This window comes from Rhinichthys klamathensis, unplaced genomic scaffold (assembly GCF_029890125.1).
Source record: "Rhinichthys klamathensis goyatoka isolate OS25496 unplaced genomic scaffold, OSU_Roscu_1.1 h1tg000253l_1, whole genome shotgun sequence".
Taxonomy (NCBI): domain Eukaryota; kingdom Metazoa; phylum Chordata; class Actinopteri; order Cypriniformes; family Leuciscidae; genus Rhinichthys; species Rhinichthys klamathensis.
In genome coordinates, this window is record NW_026606775.1 from 1,273,710 (window position 1) to 1,294,862 (window position 21,153).

Here is a 21,153-nt window from a genome sequence, read left to right on the forward strand (position 1 = left end):
TATGACCTACCCCAACCCCGTCCCTAAACCTACCCGTCACTGGGGTTAATACCATTTATGAGTCTTCTCCTACCATCCTAGGAAAAGAAATATCGCTCCACAGATGTAGATATAGATTTTGCTTCATTTCGCTCGGACATTTAACGGCGTACACATACACGCGGAATCACTCGGACATTTAATGGCGTAGACATACACGCAAAAGATTTCGGCGTGGACATACACGCGGATAGCTCAAAATGCGTATAGATAACACGCCACTTGAATTGAAAGTGGCGTGTATGTTTACGCAAAGTCATGATGTCATGTTGGGTAGAGTACATTGAATTTAGCATTTGAGGTTCTGATGATGATGTCAGCTGTTAAGCAAAGTTTACAGCAATAGATTTCTGCCAGTCCTGTTTTTAAAAAGTTAAATTACTGAGACTCTCCCCTTTGTATTAAATGGCTCTCAGAGCCCCTGTCCCAGTCTTTGAATAGTTATGCTGATTGGATTAGGATTGGTAACACTCTAGTCTAGAGTCTATGGTGGGTTCCTAAACATGTTTAAGTCACCCAGGTGCTTTGTCTCCATTTCTAAGCACTGCCCTCTAAAAGTATATAAACTACAACACTGCCTTAGACTTGATGACTGCATCTACCGACAGCTCGTGTCCTCAACAAAGAATCCTGATAAAGTTACAACCAAGTCTCCTGGTCTTCGCTTCTGAGTTTCCTACAAGGTGTTGTTTTAGACTTGATGACAAATAAAAATTTTTACCTCACTGATCACAGTTAAATCGTTTTTTTCCTAGTGTGAATAAACGTATGCTTTTTTAAACCGGTTGCATCTTTGAAACTCTTCTCACACAGAGTACAGATATACGGCTTCTCTCCAGTATGAATTCGCTCATGTGATTTTAGACGTCCCAACCGAGCAAAACTCTTGTCACAGTATGAGCACTTGTAAGGTTTTTCTCCAGTATGAGTTTGTTGGTGACGTTTCAGACAATCAGCTCTAGTAAATCTCTTCCCACATTCACAACACACATGATCTCTCACTTCATCATGTGTTTTCTGGTGTTGTTTAAAACTCTTCATCCGTGGAAAACTCTTTCCACAGAGAGAACACGCATAAGGCTTCTCATCTGAATGAACTTTCAGGTGGTCTTTTAGATCTGATGACAAAATAAAATATTTACCACACTGAACGCAGTTAAAAGTTTTTTTTCCAGAGTGACGGAGCAGATGAACACTGAGACCTGATGCTTGAGAAAAACTCTTTCCACACTGAGTGCATGTATACGGTTTCTCTCCAGTGTGAATTCTTTGGTGCCGTTTCAGTTCACAGGATGCAGTAAAGCTCTTCCCACAGTCACAACAAACATGATCTCTCACACCGGTATGTATTTTCTGGTGAAGTTTAAAACTGTCCATCCGTGAAAAACTCTTTCCACAGAAAGAACACAAGTGAGGCTTCTCATCTGAATGAACTTTGAGGTGTTGTATTAGATTTGATGATGAATTAAAACCTTTACCACACTGATCACACTTGAATGGTTTTTCTCCGGAGTGAATGTGCAGATGAATTTTTAAACCTGTTGCATCTCTGAAACTCTTCTCACACTGAGTGCATGGATACGGTTTCTCTCCAGTGTGAATTCTTATGTGTTTGTTAAGGTTTCCTTTATTCTGGAAACTCTTTCCACACTGAGAGCAGGAGTGCAGCTTATTGACTTTTGTTCCGTGAGTTTTGAAGTCATAGTGTTTCTTCACGTCATTTAGTTTCTGTATTTGCTCCTTCACTTCCATCTGGACTAAAATAAAATGTATTAATCAGTTAGAATCAGTTCAATGAGGTTAAATGTGAAAATTAAAAACACAGCAAAAACAAGACATCTGTCTGTGTATTAAGTATCAGTGACACTTTACAATAAGGCTTCCTTAGTTAACTCATGTAGTTAACATAAACTAACAATGAATACTACTTCTGCAGCATTTATTAATCTTAGTTGTTGTAATTTCAACATTTACTAATACATTAGGGCTGGGCGGTATGACGGTATATATCGTTACCGCGGTAGAAAATGTCAACCGTAACAGATTTTTTTATTACGTGTATACCGCAACATGCAAATAAGTGGGCGTGGTTAACTCGCGTGCAGCGTGCGTGAGACTGAAACACAGTGAATTGTCAAAGAAACATGGAGAAAGCAGATCAAGATGATCCACAAAGGAATTACATTTTCTAAAGGGTTGTTGTTAACGTGATATTTTCGGGGGGGAAAGCGCAGCAGTCGACTAGAGCAGTGCAGCACCCATAGCTACAGTTTAGAGGAGTGCACGCTCGCAACGGGGAAAGCATTAATTGAAAACAACAGGTCATATATCAATATCGTAACGAATAGAAATAACTTTAAATAATGTATAGTTATCTGCATCTTTCCGTCTCTTATGTATAGTTTTTAAACACGAAAATCATCGCATTCAGCATGACGCAAACGGTTGCCGTGGTAATGAACAACCTGCTTGTTAAAGTGAATGTATAATCCTGTATCTAAGGCAAAATTAATAAATATGCAGCGCGAGTTATAGCTATATTTCTAACTCCAAACAATTGGCCACTGAACCAGCTGATAAAATCTTCCTTTGATTCGCTACGTGATTACAACTTGACACTCAAATTAACCGATCGCATTTTACTGATGCAAAAGACGCGCGCGTGCACACGCACTGAAAGGGAGCGCGGTGTGTCAGTGTTCACCGGGCTGTGGTCAAATAATGACGCAGTTACAAGATGATGGGTTGCCAGATATAACAAAAAGATCAAAACAATCCCCTTAAAAACGCAGTGTATAAGCAGACATGGCAAAAATGTACCGGGTAACACATTTAAACATAACTACGTATTTTCCGCACTATACGGCGCACCTTCAATGAATGACCTATTTTAGAACATTTTTCATATATAGGGCGCACCGAATTATAAGGCGCATAAGATACTGCAGTCAAACGTTTGACTGGGTTTACGTTATGCATCCACTAGATGTCAACAAAACAGTCAGATAAAGTCAAACTTTATTAAGCCTTCTGACAACTCCGTTCACTCCCATGGTAACGTTGTTCAAACGTTAAAGGAAAACTCCGGTCAATTTTAACATTGAGCTCATTTTTTGTAAATTTGGAGTGCTGTCAGTACAGATAACAACGCCAAAAACCGGTGTTGCCTACACCGTGTTATCCTCTTTTTAAAATGTGCACCCTGTTGACTTAAACGGGACAAGTTTTAAACCTGCTTTTAGCCTCTTAACAACCTTAATGTGTCATTACAAGTGCACAGCCATGTGAGTGAACACGGTGAATCTGACTGCAGTTAATGTGAAAGATATGAATAAAAATGATGTTCATTCAGTCAGCTCACATACCCGTATTTTCTTCCTGTTTTCGGTCGAAGTCCACAGTAGGCGATTGTCGAGTGCGCGCGCGCAATCATTGGTAACTAAGCAACAGTGGAGACTCAGACTGTCAGCCGATGACGGTGCTGTGTGGTGTTCTGAGAATATCAGCTCAAATGGATAGTTCATCCGAATCAGATGTTGAACACACGGAGGAGGTTTGATCGCGCGCGCGCGAACTCGACAATCAACTACTGTGGACTTCGGCCGAAAACAGGAAGTAAATACGGGTATGTGAGCTGGCTGAATTATTTATTCCTGCCTTCGTGAAAGCTCGGATCACAGTTGTGACTGATATATCAGCCCAGGCATCCACGATCCATTGGCAGATAGTGGCGTAAGTCGCCCGGCGCTGTCTCCCCGTCTTGGTGAACGTGTGTTCACCATCCAAATATAAGGCGCTCCGGATTATAAGGCGCACTGTCGTTTTTTGAGAAAATTAAAGGCTTTTAAGTGCGCCTTATAGTGCGGAAAATACGGTAGTATTACTATCCTAAAAAATTAAAAGGAAGTAACTAATTTAATATGAAATAATTGACCAAATAAGAGAAAAAGAAAACCATGTGAAGGACAATCTTTTCATTTCTAAAGTATTTGGGTTTATTTATTATACAAAGCCCTTTTTGTCGATTTTTCGAGAATAACTACATATATAAATAACTATATCGTGAAATATATCGTTACCGTGAAATAAAATTAGTCATACCCTGAAATAGAATTTTGGTCATACCGCCCACCCCTATAATACATTATTAAAATCAAAAGTTGTATTTGTTAAAGGGGTGGTATAATGGCACTTTTTACAAGATGTAAAATAAGTCTCTGTCGTCCCCAGAGTCTTTATGTGAAGTTTTAGCTCAAAATACCCCACAGATAAGTTTTATAGCATGTTAAAATTGTCCCTTTTTGAGGGTGAGCAAAAACATGTTGTTTTGTGTGTCCCTTTAAATGCAAATGAGCTGCTGCTCCCTTACAATAAGAGGGTGGAGCTACAAGGGTGTGTTAGCCATAGATATCCCTAATAAAGGCTAGATGTCTTACGGCGGAGTCTCGGCGGAGTCTCTATCGTCATCACCGGGGGCCATCTTGTCACAGGCAAGCTTTCTGGCGGGCTCTGTGGTGCCTGATGTAAGATGAGTGATCAGCATGAACACAAATACTCTTATCTCGTCGAAATCTTGACGGATTTACAAACGATTTGGTTTCTTACAAACGTTACTAACGTGGCTATAATTCTGGATGATTATTTATTGATACACTTATTATGCATAAGTTTGCAGTGTCATAAATACATCTCTGACGTTTATAACAAACCAAACTGTTTGAAAATCGGTAGAAAATTGAGCAAGTTATGGTTATTTAAAAAGTACATGCACCGTTAAAACACAATGTTGCGAGTGAGCGAGCTGCCTGTGACAAGATGGCCGCCAGGTGCGGACGTCGACCTCCATTGGCCAGCAGCGCAGATGAGACATCTAGTGTTAGCAGCTTGAAGACACACTAAAAGGCAGCTCCAATTACCTCACACAGACAGACACACTGGTCTGCCTTTTATGTTTAAATTGGAGTGGGACAATAATGGAGAGACTCAAGAAGAAGTGACAACATGTAAAATGCATCAGGACATCTCTGAATGGTTAGTTGATGAATTTATGTTGCTGGTGTGGGGTTAACTATCTTCTAGTCATTTATTAGTATATTCATTGATTGGAATTGTTGTAAGATGCCAACAGAGTGAAATACTATTACATTTACTACAACAACTATTCCTCTTCTGGACTGCATGTTCCCAGGGACGGGGTTTATGTCAATTTTAGGGTTTGTGATGTCACTAACCCGAGAGGGAGCTCTTGTAGTCCCAATCAGCCGTTTGTTGTAGTCCTTAAAAAGCGATTTCTGTAAAGGAAAATATCTCCCTTTGCTTTGCACTTTGAGAGTTGTAACTTTGCAGTTGTTGTTTATCCTCAAACAGCAACATTACACACTAACTAAAGTTAGAAAAGTGAAATCATAATCAACCAACCCCTTAACATTTGTTAGATTAATAAATACTGTAATAAATGTATTGCTCATTGTTAGTATGTTAGTTAATACATTAATTAATGTTGAATGAGACCTTATTGTAAAGTGTTACCAAAGTATCTTTGATGGGCAAAGGCCAGTTCTGTCATTCACTTGTTAATACGATTAAAACGGGGTTATGATTATTTAGATGCATTTGTCTTATCATTTGTCATCCATATACTAATTATTATTTCAAAGCTACGAAAGCAGTCAACAATGAAGAATCAAGAATGGACACCAACCTGTTTGTTCCTCAGTATCTTCATGTTTTATTCTGGATGGTTCTGGATCACTCATGTCTTCAATCTCCACTTTAATAAACTCCATCTTTAACAGTCACACAGATTTCAGCTGCTACTCCTGGAGTTTGTGCTTCTCTTGTAGGATGATGGGAATATTCCCAGTATTTATTGGTGAATTGTTGTGGGAGGGGCTTCACTGCAGGTGTGAACTGTGATCACTGTGTGATACTGACGCCCACAGGACCAGATCTGGAAAAATCAAAAGATAAGTTACTGAATTTATACTGGATTACTTTAACAGCAAAACACACGTGGTGCTTCAAATATATTTAGCTTAAATATTGAGTTACATATTAGTAGTGTAAAAAACAGCTCTAAGTTGCTCGTTTTTGTAAGTAACAAGTGTTGTAAGTTCTTCTAAAAATTGTGAAATAATTTTTTTAAAGTTCTGATATTAGAACAAACATGTTTAGGTCACAAAGTTGTTTTGAATCAATGTCAATGTCTGGTAACATCATAAACTGTAACATAACAATATACAATTTAAAAAACTTTGTTTCTAAATAAAACAATGTTAAAAAATGGTTAACCTCACATTTGAGCCTAATAAATTATTATGTATGTAATGTTAATTATCTTAAGGGCAGACAGGCTGAATGAAAATGCAAATTCTCTCTCGTAAGTTTAGGCCTACTTTTTGTAACCTAGAAATTCGATAAGAATATATTTTAATAGACCATATGATTGTTCTTGCAACCTGTTCACCCAAAGGAAAACTCGACGAAGTGCTATTAGAAGACATCCTGTCATAGCTTTTTGGTACATAACGGCTACCGTAGATGCAACACGCATTTGAAAAAGCGAGGAGAGCACAATTCGTTTGAATGCAAAAAACAATTTCACCGCTAGATGGGAGAAATTCCTACACAATGTCCCTTTAATAGTATTTTAGTCATTAACTTTAACATGAAGGGTAAAACATTAATCTCAAACATCACCATAATGAATGAGGTAAAAACAGGGACTATTGAATGAGATAAAGATGCTTAGCAGCTCAGTTAAACGTTATTACTTTCAATAAATTACTTTGACAAAACAAATGTACAAATATTTGTCTTACCAATAATGTACTTGAAAATAAACTAACTGGTTGAATGGATAGACATTGCTCATTCAAACTCTCTCCACATTAGTACAGTAGCCTACGGCTAATCTATTGAACTGAAGCTTTCTTATTTGGTGAATTGTTGTGAGGGTCGGGACACCAGATCTGTCAAATTTAAGGTCACTGCGTTCATAAAGAAATACTGTGATAATTAGCACTACACTTCTTAAATTAAATTATCATATGATTTTAGACTTGATTTTTGAAACAGAGCATTTTGATATGCATGGTTATGTATTAGTCGCATTTAAAACGGCTCTATTGTAAGGTTGTTCATTTTCATGTGACTCCAGATTTAATGTGGATGAAACAACACAGGATACATTCTTAAATTAATATATGAATTAAACAAAAATATAACTAAGATAACAGAAATTATACACAATTTCTACAAACTGAATAAGAGGCTGATCAAAATTAATAACTATTTAATTCTCTGCACGTTACACTACGAACAATGTACATTTAGGCAACACAAACGTCAATTATTAGGCTACATGACAAATATAACATATCTCACCTGCAGACTGGAAATATACGACATCCGAAGAAAATATTCCACATTTGTACTTCATTCACGATCGTTAACAGCGTCACTTTTAGCTTCAACTGGTGAAAGTTTTAGCGCTCTTCTCGTCTCGTCTCTCGTCTCGTGTGTATCTCGTTTCTCCTCTTCTGCGCATGCGCGCGGTGTCATATTTCTTAAAGGGGCCGCATTCAGTAAACCACAACTCCGCACTGTTATAGAGCAAGTATTTCAGTTCTATTCTAAACTATATATCCTCCAGCTTTCTCCTATATATTTTTTTTTTCTATAATCAGTGTTTCAGAATTTTATTCAATCCATAATAATATTAGATTGGTTTTAGATTTACTCAATTAGTGATGTGGTTCAATGGAGTAGGTTTCTTATTTTTATTTTTTACAAAGCATTTGATGTCATTGAGCATCCCTTTATTATGAAAAACTTGCAGCATTTTGGTTTTGGAGTAAGATTCATAACATTTATTGAAATGTTATTTCAATAGCTCCGTAGCTCTGCACAAGATTTACCATTAAAAGGGGGATTCGTCCAGCATCACCATTGTTATCTATAATGGTTGCAGAGCTATTATCTATATTGATTAAAAATAGGGGTTTTGAAGCTTTAACAGTGTTTTATAGGCAAATAATTATAAGTCAGTTTGCTGACGACACAGCATTGTTTCCAAAAAAATGAACTTTTTTCTACTACGTTGTGACTTTGAATGGTCCTCGTTACCAGTGAAACTCTCAGCCTTCCATCAGCAAGTGCTGGTCTATTGAAAACTATTGTTCAAACATAACTTCACGCTTTACAACACTCCAGTTTGGAATAATAATAGAACTATAAAGTTGGGCAGAAAGTCTGTATGTCTTCAGGAAAGAAAATCCAAAGGGATTTGTGCTGTAACGGTTGCTTATTTCTTGAACATGGAAATTTGTTACTGTTTAAAGAGTTTTGTGAGAAATTCCAACTGCAGTGTACTGTCAATATTTATAATATAATTATCAAAGCCATCCCAATTCCTTTAAGATTAATGGTAAAAGAAGATATTTTGTACTCCAAAGTCTCCTCAGAACCGAGGCAGCTCTCTTAAGACGTTTGCGATTCTTTGTGATTAAAACATTTACAAATAAAGTCATTAGAAATTCTATTTTGCAGGCTTATTACCCAAACCCTATATAAGACGGAAATACATTCTTAAAGATTTTGATACAGTTGAAATAAAAAAAAGGAAAAGATTACTGTCTAACAATTAGACCTACCCACAAATAAACAATAAGCAAATCAACTTTTGCTTCATAATAATAATTAACTATCATAATAATTAATAATAATATATTATATTGAACTTCACTCAATTACAGTTACAGTATTGTTTTACTTTTTTTGCAATACGTAGGCTATAAAGCAGCTGAACTGTATACACAAAAGCTATAACACTAAGCTATTAATCCATGAAACAACATTTGCATAGCCTAAGCAAAACACAAAACCATCTCCTATGCTCTAATGACAAAATTAAGATGGAGTGTGTTTGTTTTCTGTCATGTATTTAACCCGAGGGAAAAAAAAACATTAAACAAAAATACATCAGTAAGTAATTATCACATAAAGAGATGATCCTGTATTTTTTTTAGTCTGTTTACACCAATAAAATTCACATAGACATTAATTTAATAATCTAAGTCAAATGATGAGAGAAATGTGACTTTATATTGTGCAGCATTTAATTATTTATTTAGAAATATGGTCATTTTGGTAAAGTTACTTAATCCCATAATCATCCCACAACCGTTTTATAATTGGTAGAAATGCAAACATTGCTACCGATGTTTTAATATAAGAAAATAGTTATATAGGGAGCTAAACTTTTACGAAGCCAATATGTTCATTATAATTACATTAATAGGCTATTTTATTAATAACGTTATATTTGTCAATATTTTCTTCCAACAAAAGTGTTTTACAAAATATCACCTGAAATTAAGCCAATGAGAAACAATCGCGTAGGATGACATGTTTTTGTTTAATTTAGAAACTAATAAGAGTAAAACACTGAAATCTCTTACGACGCCTTTATTAATGTATTGATTGAAAACAATTTTTTTTATCAGTCGAAAACGAACATAACGGCTCTACGCGGTCACGCGACGAGCGGAAATGACGTGACAGGGTAGTTGTGTGTGAAAACGGAAGTCACGTGACACGGCTAGGAGTGCTGTCATGTGATGGTCCCTGCGTTTGCAACGAAGCTCTTCACAGCCAACAAACAAAATAATAAAAACCGCGCAGGAGACGAAAAACTCACAAAGAAGAGAGACTGAACCTGCTGAACGTGTATCATGGGGTGCTGTTTCAGCAGCGACAGCGAGACGTCGGAGCAGGTAAAGGAGATTTGATCAAAACACACATAACGTTATAACAACTGTAAAATACTGCTGAATGTGGCGTTTGTATTCCTGCAACAACAACATACAGCACACATTTATTATTACTGGTGTGTGTTTGTAGTTCTGGCTACACAAGCAGGCCAATACTGTGTGTGTGTGTTTCAAAACTAACACCAAACTTACTCTAATGCCATTTGATTGTTTTTCTAATCAGAGTTATTGGTTTCACTGCTGAATCCATTATGATTAGACAGAGGAAATATCATAAACTGAGAGTATGTGTGGATCTGACCCCTAGATCTGACATGTGATGTGGTCATGTATGAGGAAATTATGTATTCAGGGTTCCCAATGTCATGGAAAGTGTGATATTAATATCAGTCGGTTTTCAAATCCAGGCCAGGAAATTTATCTAATTATTGAGCAAATGTCATAGAGTAACGTTACATTGAAAAAATTGTGATTCATGATTTTGAACCGTTTAATACAAATGCCAAATACAAATAATATTCTTATTATAATTTTCTCTAAATTCTTACAATACAATTTGTAATATTATTATATCAAACGTTTAAAGCACATTGTTTACAATTGATTTGTACTTTGGACCACACTGTGTTTTTTCTACTTGTTTTTAAGCCATAAAATATTTCATAGACTTGTTTTTTTGTAGCCAAATCTCTATAAAATGATCTTTGTCAGAGGTGTAAAGTATTTGAGCAAATGTAATTAGTTACAGTACGCAAGTATCTTTTTGGCTACTTTATAGTTTAACTGAGTATCAAAGGTATTAGCAACTTTTACTCTCGACTTGACTACATTTTTAAATAAGTATATGTACTCTTTATTTAATTGCATTTGTAATGAGTAATGCAGTTTAACTTGGTACATTTTGCATGGCACCAAACTTTTTCTGCAGCAGTTTATTTCTGCTATAAAGAAGCGATATCGAACTCTACCGGCCACTGAAGGTACGAGATCGTGTGTGTTTCGCCTTTACTTACCCAAACTTGTCAACAAAGCTGCTTTACACGACTGCGAGTGCATTAGCTGGTAGTTTCTGAATCACAGGGTTTTCACATATGAGCTGAGGCCAAAACCAGCTTGTCCAGTGCAAGTGGGCTTTGACTATTTAATTTTACTCAGCATTGTTTTATGTATCTGTCATATCGAAGAGACATTGTATTTCTATGCCCTTTTTAAGCACTTGATCTTAACTGAGATTGAGCCTGTGTTGGCGTTTAAGAGGCTGTTGTGTCGACCTTGATTTATTGCAATTTCAAGGTGTTCAGTTTTATTTTGATTTTAGAAAATAAACATGTGATTGCTCTCCTCACAAACCAACAGTTTCTTGTTTTTCACTGGTAAGTCTCTCAGGTGTTGAGGACTAGTGCATCTTTGAGCCTACATTTAGTATGGGTAAATACTTAAGTAAATACCAGGTACTACTTTAAGACATTTACTAAAGGTGTATTGAAATCGGTGACTTGTAATGAGTCGCTGTAAGGTATCTGTGCTTTTACTCAAGTGGTTTTCAGGTACTTTTTACACCTCTGATCTTTATACATGATTCCCTAACAAGCAGTGGAAACTGGAAATGTATTCTTTGTATAAATCAATCATTTCTGGGCGGGTTTGAGTTTGGTTACGTGATGTAAGTAGTTGGAGAGTCTGGGAATATGATGGAGGAAGTAATTTAGCAGATATTGTTATCCAGAGTAACTTACAGTATACGTATGACAGGTTCAGTCATACCTGAAGCACCCTGGGATTAAAGTCAAGTCAATTTTGTTTCACTTCTAAATGTAAAAACTTGCTGACGGGTGACATGTTATCACTCGATCATAGTGATGTGGTTCAAGGGAGTAGGTTTCTAATTTTTTATTGTTGATTTTTACAAAACATTTGATGTCGTTAAACATCCCTTTATTTTGAAAACCTTGCAGCATTTAGGTTTTAGAGTAAGATTCATAAATATCATTGAAATGTTAAATGGAATCAAAAGCTGCAGACATATTGGCACTGACATTACTATCATCACATAGTGTTGCCGCCTTTAAAAAGTGGTCTTTCAGTGATCATGCTTTTGACCTCTTGACTCTTTTGTGCAGAAGAATGACGAGGTGAGGCCATTGATTCCTGACCCAAACCTGGACCGAAAACCCACCAATGGCTCGGAGCGAAACGCAGACAGCCTCTCGTCCAACCGCACAGATGAGCAGGCCTTGCTCACGGTCATCCTGCAGCGCACAGCCCTGTACGACACACTACACACTGTCCTCATGTAGCGCACACTGCAAAACATGCTCTTCTGACTTCTGGCTTGTCTTGTTTCCAGTCCAAATATCGAAAAATTCTTAAATCAAGATGCATTTACTAAAGTAGTAAAAGGCTATAAGTTATTATGTCTTGTTTTCTAGGGAAATAAATCAAAATGAAGTGAGTTTTTACTTAAAACAAGCAAAATTATCTACCAATGGGGTAAGAATCTTGTTTCTTGTGATCTTGTTTCTGTTTGAATTAGGATTATTTTTCTTACCCCAATGGCAGATAAATTTGCTTGTTTTAAGCGAAAACTCTCTAGCCTGGTTAAAGGTCCCGTTCTTCATGTTTTTTGAAGCTTTGATTGTGTTTACAGTATGCAATATAACATGTGGTCATGTTTCGCATGTAAAAAAACACAGTATTTTTCACACAATTTACTTATCTGTATACCGCTGTTTTCACTGTCCAAAAAACGGGCTGATGACTTCCTTGCTCTATGAAGTCCCTCCTTCAGAAACACGTCACGAGTTCTGATTGGGCCAGCGGTTCCTGTGTTGTGATTCGACAGCAGCTTAGCGCACGTTGCCCGGAAAGGTCACGCCTCTTACCATAACGTGGAGATGCATGCGCACATTTTCGGGAACCGAGTTTAACATAAATTGTAACCATTGATCTCTAAGCACAGCGTCCCTGGGAAGGCCAGACACAGGTGAATTGACTCCGGCATGAAAATAACAGTGTCTCGACGACATGGCGACAAACACACTCTACAAACGAAACTCTTCCTCTTCACCGTGGAGCGCAACAAGACAACGCCCCCTTTTTTGTGTATTCCCGTGGGCAGAGATTATTCAAAAAACTGTTTTAGTTATTCAAAAAACTGTTTTAGTTACGTCATTAAAAACGGAAGTAGAGGGATGTAGTCCAAACCGGCCGTTCGCTGTAGGCTTTGAAAGTGGACTTCTGTTAAATAAAATATCTCGCTAGGCATTGAACTTGGAGCTTTATAATTTTACAGGTATTATTTATGCTCTAACAGCTACATTACACACTAACTAAAGTTTGAAAAATGGAATCACGAAGAATGGGACCTTTAAAACCAGACCATTCTCAGTTGTAACTGAGTTATGGTCTGGCAAAGCGTCATAGACAAATCATTTCCAGAGGGGCGTCACCAACGGACGTCGTGGATAGACCTAAAACCAATCAGAGCGATGAAGGAGATGACGTATGCAGAGCGGCGGAGAAACATCTCCGAGTGTTGTTCTTTGCTCGGTTTTTAACTAAAAGGAAACGTTCAAATCGCTTAAAACAGACGCGATAGCTGATTGGAACGAGTGATGTTCGACGGCGGCATCCATCTTTGTAATGTAGGCTACAAAATCTGCTTCAAAATCCCAGCGCTGTCGTCATCGTGTAAAGCCCGCCCCAACGTTTCTGATTGGTGCCGCGATTTCGGCGGATTGGAAATGGGCTTGAATGAGCTCTTTGCCAGACTAACTTTCAGAGCAAATCTAAATTTGCCGGAAGTTGTCTGGGTTTTCCCAGGCTTAAAAACTCTCTTCATTTTGATTTATTTCCCTAGAAAACAAGACATAATATCTTATGGCCTTTTACTACTTTAGTAAATGCATCTTCATTTTTCGATATTTGGACTGGAAACAAGACAAAAATACTAAGTAAGAAAAGCATGTTTTGCAGTGCACAGCTTTTTTTTTTTGCAGTTAGGGCTGTTGGTAGATGAAAACCTTTTCTTTTTCTCTTGGGTAGGAACATAATTGACGTGTCGGCTGTGGATTCTCAAGGCATGGAGCAACATGAATACATGGACAAAGCCAGACAGTACAGGTGCGTGTTTGCTGTTCTCAAATGCCATTGATGTACAGTAGACTCTAGATCAGCACAAGTCACGTTTCTCTTCTTTGAGTGTTTTATAGGGATGAAATACGCTAGATGTTTTCTATTACGGTGTACTAACAGTGTTCAAGATTGTTTGTTACCTAAATAACCTTGCAACGCTAGATGTGGAACATCTTTTTTGGTAAAACTTTATTTCAAATGTCCACTTCTATTAACTATAAGTAACTTTGCAACTACCGTACATGCAGGCATTAGAGTATTAGTAGACTGTCTGCCTAATATCTGCTAACACTTTAATTTATTGCTCCCACAACAGACTGTCAGTGACTATAAGTATAAGTACTGACTAGAAGTAACTTTGCAAGTACATGTCAACTTATCCTACTAACTCAAACCCTAACAGTCTACGAATACTCTAATGAGAGTTAGTTGACACGTAGTTGCAAAGGTACACTGCAAAAAATGCTTTTCTTACTTAGTATTTTTCTTATGTTTCCAGTCCAAATATCTAACAATTCTTAAATCAAGATGCATTTTCTAAAGTAGAAAAATGACATAAGATAAGTCTTGTTTTCTGGGGAAATGAATCAAAATTAAGTGAGTTTTTGCTTAAAAACAAGCTAAATGATCTGCCAATGGGGTAAGAAAAATCTAGTTTCTGTTTGAATTAACACTGTCTTTCTTACCCCATTGGCAGATCATTTTGCTTTTTTTTTAAAGCAAAAACTCACTTATTTTTGATTAATTCCCCGGAAAAACCGGACATAATATCTTATGGCATTTTACTCATCTAGTAAATACATCTTGATGTAAGAATTTTTTGATATTTGGACTGGAATCAAGACAAAAATAGTAAGTAAGAAAACATTTTTGCAGTGTACTTCTAGTTAGTAGGAAACCTAAAGTGGACTATCGAAATAAAGTGTAACCAACTTTCTTAACAACATCAGTGTTTTAGGTTCAAATTGAAATAAATTACAGGGTTACTTCAGCCAAAAATCAACGTAACACAAATGAAGATCTTTTTGATGAAATCTGAGAGATTTCTGTCCCTCTATTGACAGCTACACAACTACCACTTTCAAGCCCCAGAACGGTAGTAAAGACGTCATTAAAGTGATCCATGTGACTCCAGTGGTTTAACCTAAATTTTATGAAGCGGCATTAATGCTTTGTGCAAAAAACACAATTTACCACTTTATTTACAAAATATTAATATGCAACGCTCGTTCACGAGAGAAGCACGACGCATGTGTGTTTTGTACAATTACGATACCCTGCTATTAAAAACGGTACGATACAAATTGTTACTAGTACCGATACTTTAAGAATGACAGCATGCTATTCTGTCTGTGTGAAGAATGTTTATCAAAAAAGAAACAAGAATAGAAATAAAAACACTCAATGCTTGACTGAATAACTTGAATATATTTATTATGATTCAGCGTATAGTTAATTTATAGAGTGAAGAGTTTCCAGTGTGTTTTTTTTTCTTTTTTTTTCACATTTGATTTAATTTCTTAAATGCTACTGTTAAATCTGTTTAATCTGTAAATGCACTGTTTATCTCATTTGTGTCTTTCTTATATAGTAGTCAAGTCATTCTCATTTATATAGCGCTTTTAACAATGTAGATTGTCTCAAAGCAGCTTTACAGAGATAAACATATAATTTAAGGTAACAGATTGGTTTGGTTTTATAGCGGTTCTTGAATAATGTTATTTTCCAGCTAAAGTTAGTTTTGATTGATTCACTTCTGTTGAAATGATCATTTGTTATTAAATTAGGGGCCGCTAAGATGATCGCTGACGGCGTTCACATTCGCATTAAGAATTGATCGTATAGTTATGTGCGTTTGAATATGTGTGCGCAGGTTTGTAATTCCCTACAAACCATGCCTAAACAAACTACTTCTCTTGCCTATACATTTTGATACAGTATTTTATTTTATCACTTCGGGGTTGGTACGCGAACCGTAATTTCCACAACGTATGTCATGTTGTTTGTAATTTGCACTTTTGCTTAGTTTTAACAACAAAGATAAAGTTAAAATGAATAACTACACTCACCGGCCACTTTATTAGGTACCCCATGCTAGTAACGGGTCGGACCCCCTTTTGCCTTCAGAACTGCCTCAATTCTTCGTGGCATAGATTCAACAAGGTGCTGGAAGCATTCCTCATGGAGTTTGGTCCATATTGACATGATGGCATCACACAGTTGCCGCAGATTTGTCGGCTGCACATCCATGATGCGAATCTCCCGTTCCACCACATCCCAAAGATGCTCTATTGGGTTGAGATCTGGTGACTGTGGAGGCCATTTTAGTACAGTGAACTCATTGTCATGTTCAAGAAACCAATTTGAAATGATTAGAGCTTTGTGACATGGTGGAAGTAGCCATCAGAGGATGGGTACATGGTGGCCATAAAGGGATGGACATGGTCAGAAACAATGCTCAGGTAGGCCGTGGAATTTAAACGATGCCCAATTGGCACTAAGGGGCCTAAAGTGTGCCAGGAAAACATCCCCCACACCATTACACCACCACCACCAGCCTGCACAGTGGTAACGAGGCATGATGGTTCCATGTTCTCATTCTGTTTACGCCAAATTCTGACTCTAACATCTGAATGTCTCAACAGAAATCGAGACTCATCAGACCAGGCAACATTTTTCCAGTCTTCAACTGTTCAATTTTGGTGAGCTCTTGCAAATTGTAGCCTCTTTTTCCTATTTGTAGTGGAGATGAGTGGTACCCGGTGGAGTCTTCTGCTGTTGTAGCCCATCCGCCTCAAGGTTGTGCGTGTTGTGGCTTCACAAATGCTTTGCTGCATACCTCGGTTGTAACGAGTGGTTATTTCAGTCACTGTTGCCCTTCTATCAGCTCGAACCAGTCTGGCCATTCTCCTCTGACCTCTGGCATCAACAAGGCATTTCCGCCCACAGAACTGCCGCTCACTGGATGTTTTTTCTTTTTCGGTCCATTCTCTGTAAACCCTAGAGATGGTTGTGCGTGAAAATCCCAGTAGATTAGCAGTTTCTGAAATACTCAGACCAGCCCTTCTGGCACCAACAATCATGCCACGTTCAAAGTCACTCAAATCAACTTTCTTCCCCATACTGATGCTCGGTTTGAACTGCAGGAGATTGTCTTGACCATGTCTACATGCCTAAATGCACTGAGTTGCCGCCATGTGATTGGCTGCTTAGAAATTAAGTGTTAACGAGCAGTTGGACAGGTGTACCTAATAAAGTGGCCGGTGAGTGTATATTTTGATTATAATTTTTTTTTTTTATTACTGTGAAAGTTTTGCGAATGTTAATAATGTAAACTTTGCAAACATCTCTGTAAGGACGTTCATACTAAGAGGAGAGAATGGTCTAAAAGCAGGGCAGGTCAAGTTAGTTTTTTAAATTAATTTATAAAACAATGAATTTTAAGTTCTGCCATATTATTGAAATAGTTTTACTGTTTTAGTTTTTTTGCCGTGGTATCGGTTTGGTATCTGCATCAAGGTATTTTAGTCGAGTATCCTATCAAAGTCATAATTTTGGCGCATGTGTATTGCGTTAACATGAGAGCAGATGTTGTTGCATGAACTCGCATTGGAGATTGGAGAGAATTTAGTAAATAAAGTGGTAAATTAAGATTTTTTGCACAAACAAAAGCGCTCATGTTGCTTCATAAAATTGAGGTCAAACCACTGGAGTCGCATGGATTACTTTGATATCTTTACTACCTTTCTGGGGCTTGAAAGTGGTAGTTGCGTAGCTGTCAATGGAGGGACAGAAATGGCTCAGATTTCATCAAAAAGATCTTCATTTGTGTTACGAAGATGAACGAAAGTCTTACAGGTTTGGAAAACAGACTTTTTAATTCCTCTTAAAACTAGATCTGATCGAGTGGTATTCACCAGATGTCATAAAGGCCATACAAGTTTGACTTAAAGGGGAAGACACAACTTTTTGCATGTTTTGTAGGATTCTCCTCTCTGTTAAACATTTTATTGGACTGTCCTGGGCATAATACAAGTAGAATGCTCTTTTATGAAGTTATTTCACTTATTTAGTAAGATTATGCCTGAAAAGGTTTTGGATTTTTTTTATCATATGTTAATTAAAAAATATATATAAAATGACTTGTGTTGTTAGCTTGGTTTTATTGTATTTATATGATATTTGTATTTTTGTAATTGAATTTTTGCTATTAAAATAGCCTTAGATGCTGACATGACATTAAATAAAACAATCTATCTATCTATCTCACGGGTTTGGAACGACATGAGGGTGAGAAATGAATGACAGAATTTTCATTTTTGGGTGAACTGTCCCTTTAACAAGGGAAAATACTGTAACGCCTGTTTCACACATACTGCGTTTGCAGTGCGGATGCGTTCCAGGAGTGGTGCGGATACAGCAGTGCTGAGATCGTGGTTCGTGGTCTAAATGAACACGGATTGACATTAAAATATAGTAATCTCACCATAAATGCATTTAATTAAATTATACTACTATTTTTCACAGTCATTTTTTTTTAAAAAAACTTTAAAGGGATAGTTCACTTTGAAATGAATTTTTGGTATGTTTTAGGTTACCTCAAGGGCATCCAAGATGTAGGTGTCTTTGTTTCCGCAGTAGTTTCAATTTTGATATTTTTAGGTCAAACCGCTCTTGTCTGTCAGTCATATAATGCAGGTCTATGGTCACCTTTCCGGCGCTTGCGGAAAGGTGCATAGGTGACCATAAAGGTGACCATAGACCTGCATTATATGACTGACAGACAAGAACGGTTTGACCTAAAAATATCAAAATTGAAACTACTGCGGAAACAAAGACACCTACATCTTGGATGCCCTTGAGGTAAGCTAAAACATACCAAAAATTCATTTCAAAGTGAACTATCCCTTTAAGCCCGAGGTAATTAAAGCAAGGAAAACTACACAGTACCTCAACAACGTGACATAATGGACGTCTCTTCGTGGAGGTGGAAAAACAAGTTCTTTGTGACCCACAATATTTCTTGTAAAAAAAGATTTAAATACAAAAGAAAAGGTATGAGAGAGAGCTGTTTTTGTCAATTGTATTCATTTAGTTTTCATTTTAAATGTTTGCGATGTTAACATAGGTACATGTTTAAATGTTTTGCCACTTGCTTGAGCAACTGAACGCACAAATCTATATAGAAGTAGGCCTAATGCATTAATACATTTTTTTAAATGTGAAAGCTATATGCTGTAACTTTTTAATATTATTTTATAAAAGACGCTGATCATAAAAATAGTGATTTAAAATAAGAAATAGAGGATAAATGTTGTGTTTGGTACAGCCGTAGATCAGTTGCGCACTGCAAACGCAGCACGTGTGAAGCAGAATAGCGCCGCAAACGCACCACAACACAGAGTATGTGTGAAACCGCCGCTACTGTTAACCATTTGTTAAAGTTTCCTGAGTAGTGCATTTTAAATGGTGTGTGTTTATGTTAAAGCACAAAGCTGGAGGTGTTGAGCAGAACGCTGTCTCAGAAGAAGCCGGTTCCTCTCCCGTCATTGACCAGCCAACCTCACCAGGTGCTCGCCGCTGACCTGGTGCCCTACGCAGATGTACAGCAGGTCAGATTCACGTTATCAAATCACCCTATCACCTGATGACATACAAACAACTGATGCTTAACTTGTAAGGCTAGTCTTAAGCCCCGTACACACCGGGACGAATATCGGCGCGCGTTATTCGTCAGCGTTTTTCAACGCGTTTTTTGTGTTCACACCCAAGCGATTTTCGCTGACGATGAGCCGAGTGAACATGCAAATTCATTACCTGACATTAGATGGCGCTTAATGTAAAACAGAAATAGTCCTATTTTGTAGTCGCTGTGGCGTTTGTCATATAGTTCTTTATGTTCCGACACCAACGAGACCAGCAGCTCTACATTCATCTTGCCTTGCATCTTCCTCGTCTTATTTCTTCCCGGCAGTGTAGACCTGTCTATGGTGTAGACGCTACTTGGCGGACATCTTCTTCGCCGTTACGTATGTGTGCTCGGCAAGACCGTTTTGTGTTTGAGCGCCCCCAAGTTGTGTTTTACTGTAACTTCAGAAGCTCCAGACACGTGAGCAAAAGCGCCAATCTCATTGGTCGGATAGTTTTGTACGCGGCGCGTCAAACCAAAAAAACGAACCCGAGGCGTTTTTTTTTTAAATGACGCTTTTACGCGTGGCGTTTTTCGTGTCGGTGTGCACACTCACATTGGCGCCCTTTGTTTAGTCACGAGGCGTTAAACGTTGGCGAATATCGCGTGCGAAATTCGTCCCGGTGTGAACAGGCCTTAAGCGGTTTATGCAACTGGCCTCCAGTTGCATAAACCGCTAAGACTAGCCTTACAAGTATATTATATGCAAATATACAAAGACATTCCTTGGAAGGCACTTCAGTGTCACATGATCCTTCATAAATCATCATAATATGCTGATTTGCTGCTCAAGAAAGTGTTTAAAACAGTTGTGCTGCTTCATATTTTTGTGGAAACGGTGATACATTTTTGTTCGGGATTCTCTGATGAATCAAAAGAACAGCAGTTATTTGAAAGTGAAATCTTTTGTAACATTATAAATGTCACTTTTTATCAATGTAATGCATCCTTGCTGAATAAAACTCTTTCTGACCATACAGGGTCACACTGCTGTATTTATATTCACAATAGTGTGTATATAAATGAAGAATTTAAGAACATTAATTGCACATTAATGCACTGGAATTCACTGTACATGTTTTGTTCAGTGTTTTGTGTGATTTACTGTGCTCTTTCCTCCTCAGGTCTCTAAGATCGCTGCGTACGCCTACAGCGCCATCTCACAAATCAAAGTAGATGCCAAGGAAGAGCTGGTGGTGCAGTTTGCTATACCATGATTCAAAAAATGGACCCTGTCCTCCCCAAATTCTCTGTTTCTGTCTCTCTTTCTGGCCCTTTTCACTCCTCTGTTCTCCTCCCAAACTTCTTGATATGCAGATAAATACAATTCACCCCAACCAGAGCTCTTTGTGTAAATCCGTCACCCGAGATCCTTCAGGGCCGCAGCTCAGATCCGAGAGGGGGAAACCGTCTGATCCCAGCGGTTTCTGTGACGAGTTTGATCAGTTACCGGTAGATCTTCAGGTGTGTTCATGCATTAATCAAACGTTTTACAACTCGACAGTCGTGTCAAGCTGC

At 37.6% G+C, this 21,153-nt stretch overlaps 2 protein-coding genes across 3 annotated transcripts; one reads left to right on the forward strand and one right to left on the reverse strand.

The window, feature by feature from the left end:
- Nucleotides 1-756: 756 nt before the first annotated feature.
- On the reverse strand, nucleotides 757-7,547 carry LOC130101139 (zinc finger protein 239-like). The gene is made up of 3 exons (XM_056266725.1): nucleotides 7,426-7,547; nucleotides 5,741-5,989; nucleotides 757-1,796 (listed from the first exon to the last, which is right to left on the reverse strand). Exons 2-3 carry the CDS (start codon nucleotides 5,823-5,825, stop codon nucleotides 775-777), a joined length of 1,107 nt encoding a protein of 368 aa, XP_056122700.1. The 5' UTR covers nucleotides 5,826-5,989; nucleotides 7,426-7,547; the 3' UTR covers nucleotides 757-774.
- Nucleotides 7,548-9,623: 2,076 nt separating this feature from the next.
- lamtor1 (late endosomal/lysosomal adaptor, MAPK and MTOR activator 1) lies at nucleotides 9,624-20,948 on the forward strand. Of its 2 annotated transcripts, none has more exons than XM_056266767.1 (5): nucleotides 9,624-9,815; nucleotides 11,936-12,078; nucleotides 13,857-13,934; nucleotides 19,435-19,558; nucleotides 20,760-20,948. In XM_056266767.1, the coding sequence occupies exons 1-5, from the start codon at nucleotides 9,774-9,776 to the stop codon at nucleotides 20,850-20,852; spliced, it is 480 nt and encodes a 159-aa protein (XP_056122742.1). In that variant the 5' UTR covers nucleotides 9,624-9,773; the 3' UTR covers nucleotides 20,853-20,948. The 2 variants fall into 2 exon arrangements, with proteins under 2 accessions (XP_056122742.1, XP_056122741.1); XM_056266766.1 differs by having other exon boundaries at nucleotides 9,625-9,815; nucleotides 11,933-12,078.
- Nucleotides 20,949-21,153: the final 205 nt, after the last annotated feature.